The 6,000-nt window shown below is 34.9% G+C and overlaps 1 protein-coding gene across 22 annotated transcripts in view; it reads left to right on the forward strand.

Annotated features, from left to right (window-relative positions):
• RIMS2 (regulating synaptic membrane exocytosis 2) overlaps positions 1-6,000 on the forward strand; it is an 848,125-nt gene that overhangs the window by 326,272 nt on the left and 515,853 nt on the right. For 19 of the 22 annotated variants that reach the window (XM_075063163.1, XM_075063164.1, XM_075063175.1 and 16 more), the window contains exon 1: positions 2,646-3,184. The exons of the other annotated variants lie outside the window; for them this stretch is intronic. In XM_075063163.1, coding sequence (XP_074919264.1) covers positions 3,063-3,184 — 122 coding nt within the window. In that variant the 5' untranslated portion in view covers positions 2,646-3,062. Of the gene's footprint in view, positions 1-2,645; positions 3,185-6,000 lie in introns of those variants that run through there. 22 annotated transcript variants of the gene reach the window in all.

Here is a 6,000-nt window from a genome sequence, read left to right on the forward strand (position 1 = left end):
AGAATGAGGGGGGTGTGCTGTGCTGAGGGCCTGTGTGCGTTTGGAGTTATTGTGTATGCTGGGTGTGGTATTATGTGGGTGGGGGGTTGAGCTGGGAGATGTGTGTTGATTTGTGTAGGTGGCATTTCGGCTCCTGAGTGTAGCAGTTGGGCCAAGTAATCTACCATCTGTGCAGTCTCCCTCATACAACCAATGAACTTGTTGCATGTAAATTGACTGTAGAGTAAGAGTGGTGATGGATTGAGTTACCTCTGATCTCACAATGTTCTCTTGGCATGGTATAGTACATACCTTACTATGTCTGTACACCTCACAAGTGTAATTTATAAGTCAAAATGGCTGAGAACTTAAAAATTGGGTGGTAACAGAGCACAAAACCCAGTGATGACTCGACCTGGTGATATTCTGAAGAAAAAGAGCTCTAAACCATGCTTGTGGCTGCTTCCATGGCCTCACACTCATTCAACAGCCATTTTAGGCTTCAGAGTGACACACAGAGTGACATTCCTAGAATCTTATTATATAGATTAGGGACAAAGGAATAAGAGTAAGAAAAATTATATTTATGTGTGTTTGCATAAATAGAACCAATTACCTACCTTTCTGCTAGTAGCAGTTACAGTAGATGGGTGATTTTAATAGGTTTTCTTTTACTTTTTTACCATTCGGAATGGTATTACTTGAATGAGTAGGTGTTCTCTACACTTTGAGAAGTTTACTGTTAATTCCTTATGCAAAAGTAAAAATATAACAGGAAAATTTTAAAGTATGTACTACATTTTAATCAGTAGTTCTCAACCTGTTTTACAATGTAGGATATATATCATTACCTTTACAGATATGAAAACAAAAGCACCGAGAGGCTAATGCCAAAATGTTCATATTTGGGTGCCATCTGTGAGCATTTTGGCTTTGGTGATGTGAGCAAGGTCACCCAGCAGTGTAGTATGTAGCTGGAATTGGGAATAAAGCAGAGGTCTCGACTACTGGTCTTGTACCTTATGACTGGACCACATTGCCTCAGTACTATTAACAGACTGTCACAAGCCTAGTAATTGTATGAGGCTTGGGACCACATTTAGCAGGAAGCAGTTATACATCTTGATTGATGCAATGGAATCTTTAGCTGTATATCTTTGTGGTGGAATGTAGACAGACTAATTTCAATGCATTATATAAAAATGTCATTTCCCCCCTCATCTGGATTAGTTAATTTCAGGAGCCAAGTTCTCATTCTTTCTCTTACAGTAAAATATCCATAAAGAATGTGCTCTGTAGGAATGAGTTACTACAGTTGCTCTATATAGCTGTGCTTCAAGCTTGCTTCCTCCATATGTTTCTCAGATATAAACATATTTCAGTGATGCATGGTATCTTGCTATTACCTGAATTAAAGAAGCTAAAAACTGTTTCTTCCAATATTTTCTAATATGGACTTCAATAATATTTGTCTAGATTTAATTCATAATTTTTCTCCATTATTTTTTTTGAAAGATTATTTAACATAGGTGTCAGTGGGGAATCTTCTGTATCGCTTTCACAAACTTGGAAATGTTTCCCACTTCCCACCACCGCTATCCACCTTCTCCTGTGAAAGCGCTGTGTTGTGGCTGCCATCCTTCTGGCCTGGGAAGACTGCATAGGGACTCCCTTCTGAGCCCATCAATGCAGCTTTTTAATTAGTTGGAAGGTTGCTTATTTCCTTTTCCTTGAGGGTTAAAATTGCTTTTCATGCTCAGGCTTTAATAATAGCCCTAATTTTATGATCGTTTATTTGGGGATTTTGTAATTAGTTGGTGAGATGTTTAAAGCAGTACATAGACAACAAGAGATTCTAAGGAAAATCTTAATAATTGATATTCTTCAATTTGGCAGTAATGGGATATATTGTAATGTTATGCTATAATTTGGCCTAACTGAGTATTGAAAGAAAAAGGAAAAAAATAATTTGCATTCATGGACAGTTATTTGTCAGATTTTAAACAGTGTTCACTGAGCACATTACAGTGCAAAATCTAACTGTATTCCATCAAATGAACAGTTCTGTCTCCTGCTCATTGACTTACTGTACTGCCCATGCACCAAAGCAATAGGTTTCCAAGCCTATAGCCTTCCTTGGGGTTAGACAGGTATGGAATATTTGATGCAATCACTGTCTTGATCACTACTAACATGCCTGATTATGTGCAATAAACTTTGAAAAGGTGCTGAAGGCTTCTTGTTCTGGAGTATATTGTATAGATGAGTGACAATTAATTTTGGATTATTTTTTAAATATCTGTGACAAATCAGTGCCTCAATGCTATATGTATAGAATGTAGCTGAACAGTATTACAGAATAGAACTCAGAATAAATTAAAATAGTTGAGATGAATATCCTATTATCTCATGCAGGGTACAGCATAGCTTTTCAAATACAAGAGACAAAAGGCCTATTGTTACAGTCTCATCACTACATATTATCCTATGAAGAATACAATAGCTATTTTTAGCATGGTCTGTCTGTCCTGTACAGCTGCCTCCACATTAAAAAAAAAGGCCTACATATTTGGTCACAGGGGTTGGTCATTTTTACAGGGGAGCGAAAGAGGAGGGGAAGATGCAATCTTCCTCCTCTTAGACAGTAGTAACACTGTGAGGATGCCTGGTCCTCATTTTTATTACTTCTGAGATTTTATTGCTTGCAGCCAGATGTGCTGAAACTCCTGACGACAGCATCTATTCACTGCGTGTTTTTAATAGGCTTAGAGAAATATGAGTAGAGTACATGAAAGCAGCTCAGCTTCACACTTCAGCTGGGAATGCCCAAAAAGCTTACTGCTGTTTAGAATTCTTGCTACAGTCAGGAGAAAGCGGCACGGGTACTAAATCTTCTACGACTGAATTAGAAGAAGAATGACTGTACAATTAACTATCAACCCCTGCTCATTTAGACACAGTTTTTACAGAGATCAGGAGAAATATGGAACTTGACTGGCATGTTTGTGTTTGATGGTGTCTGCAAAATAGATGATTTTAAAGATAGGTGCTGAGGAAAAATAAAAAGGAAGGAAAGAAAGAAAATGCAATTTGAGACATTGCGCCAGGTCTGCAATTCTGTTTTATCTCATTTTCATGGGGTTTTCTCATCCCCTCCAAATGTTTTACAAAATGATCTTTTTGGACAAACATTGAACAACATTAGGTAAGTAGAAATAAAGCATTTTTTCTTTAGCATTTCTATGCTTGTGGCAACAGTATATCTATATGTATGTTTTCTGGTACCTCTTCAGTTACACTTTGAAATATTAATATTTTATTGTAGCAGAGAGTCCCCTCCATTGGTAATTTCATGCTTTATATAAGGATTTAAATGAAGCTTGTTCTGCAGGAGTAAAAACAGCATAACTAAAATAAAATATTTAAGATGTATATGTCTCTTCTAAACCTACTGGCTACCAATACCAGGCAGCATTATTAGGTGAAATCCTAAAAACATATTCAGTAGTCACAGACAAATATGTCTGAGAAAACAATTTTATGTGGATATGGCAGTGAAAAGATTAAAGCTATAAGGATGTGACTATTTAATCATAAATACCTAGCCATATTACAGAAGATCAGTAGATGCTTTGCAGTAGGTCAGTCAGTTCTGAAGGCTATTTTGTTATGAACAGCTAGTGTTTTGTGGGAAGTGGAGATGGCAAAGAGTGGTGTTGCTTATAATTGTAATGGGGTAGTTGAATTCTAAACAGGTGTTTTAGCTTCATTTTTTCATGGTGAACGCTATTAAATATTACTTATTACTTTTATTACATTTATTCAGTAAACACATGCTGTATAAGTGATGTCTAGAACTTTTCTTATATGATTATTAAATATTAAAGGTGAAAGAAATAGTTTTATCTAAAAGAATGAGTGAAAGCAGAGGAAGGAGAGAGAATTCTGTAGTTTTGTATAATGATAATGCATTAATGGAAACACTTTGCAAAAAGGAGGAAGTAATATTGTACAGAACGTATAAATAACATTTTAATCTTCCCCTTTCTATCTGTAAGAAAGGCCATTGTTAAAGGGGATTTTCTTTCTCTAAAATACCACCACATTTCCACTTTAAAAAATCAGAAAACTATTATCTATTTATTTCACAGACTGTTATTCTAAGGATTTCCATTACTGCTGCTTTTTCTTTTACATACAATCATTATATTTATTTAATGTAGTTCTTCACAATTTTTACTATATTAGAGATAATTTTCTAATTAGTCATACAAATTTATGAAGCTAGTATTTGTAACCATGTTTAATTTAGGGACAATAGCAAAGTAAAGTTAATCCATTTAAGGAATTTAGGTATCCTTTCAAACATAAATGAAAATCTGTAGTCAAAGGTAAGATTTTCTCCTAACATGGCTCTTTTCCCATGCTTTAACATATTTGAAGATTTACAAAATGGAGCAATAATTTGTATATTGTGAACTGTGCTTGTAAAACTGTGCACATCTCCAAGTGCATAGTCTTAGGCCTGCAGCTATCAACATTGCCTAAGCAACTGTTCTCAGCATTCATGAACCTATTCCTGATTTGCTCATTTCTGCTTTTGCAGTAATCAGACTGCATGCTCCTTTTAAAAAGGAAAATTTAACACTTTTATGGGGGGGGGGGGTGTCTGTAAGAGAGAAGCTGCAAATGATAAGTTTCAAATCACAAAGACATTCAGAGAAATATTTTATTGCATTTAATATGGCTGAGATTTAAAATTGTTTATTCCAGGGGACTGGTTAATGAAAGAGGATTACCAGGAAGCTCAGTCTCAAACTCAATATTGTTTATAATTTTAGACTGAGAATATTTCTACCTCTTTAGACAGTAATTTGGTGTTTTTTCAAGCTAGTGATTTTGGGCTTCAGGAAGCCTTGCTGTTGTGCTGTTTTTAACAGCATAGAGAGACTAAGCCATGTTTGCTGTGGTAATTAAATTTAAACTATCTGATTAATTGAAAGTTATTTAAGGCTATTGTGTAAGTAGTTTTTTTTCCCTATCTTCTGGATAGGTATCAGTATTTTAAATTTGCACCTTGATGGTAGGGCTCTATAGAAGTCATTTATTTAATGGTCATCAAAAGCAATAGGTCTTTCCTAAATTTGTTTTGGAGGTTACTTACTTATGCTATTTATTTATGATTTTTAAAAAGCAATTTAAATTTTCTAATTATACAATTATAATGGGCATCTTTGTCTTCTTTATGTAGATTTTTCACTGAAAGCTTTGATTACTAGTGTAAAACTGTTATTCTAAACTAATTTCTCAAACATACAGTAAATTTTTTGGAACTATGGATAGGCAAGCACATAAATATCTTTTAAAATAACAACTTGTCCTTTTGAGATGTACAAATGTGATCTGTGTCCCAAGATCTGAAGTTAATTGTCAATTCAGAAATAGTCCTCGTGCTTTTTCAATTTTTTTTCATTCAGTTTTCAGTTTTCATATTTGAAAAAATCAGACTATAGAAAGATAACTACTGACATACTAAGCGTAACATTAATCTGTTAATACATAAACTAGCACAGTGCAGCAAACATGTTAATATAGTATAAAATACAATATAGAATGCAAATTAAGGATCAGAGGGTGAGAAAATAGGTACATATAACCTTAGTAAGAGACACATCATTATTAATATGTTAACATGATCTAGGTTTTTAATCTAGGGGACTTTAGTCTTTTTTGGAGGGCATAAGGAGAGCTGGTGTTTTGTTCTGAGAGACACTGAGTATCCTAGCATTGGCTTCTGTCATAAACAGATAGCTAAGGGTTAATGTTTCTTTTACTTGTAAAGGATTAACAAAGGGAACCAAACACCTGACCAGAGGACCAATCAGGAAACCGGATTTTTCAAAGCTGAGGGAAGGGAATTTTTTGGGTCTGTGTCTTTGTCTGGCTCTCAGCTATGACAGGGGATCTTTTCTATCTGTAAGCTTCTAATCTTCAGTTTCAAAGTTGTAAGTACAAAGGTAG

The sequence above is a fragment of the Chelonoidis abingdonii genome, chromosome 2 (assembly GCF_003597395.2).
Source record: "Chelonoidis abingdonii isolate Lonesome George chromosome 2, CheloAbing_2.0, whole genome shotgun sequence".
Classification (NCBI taxonomy): Eukaryota; Metazoa; Chordata; order Testudines; family Testudinidae; genus Chelonoidis; species Chelonoidis abingdonii.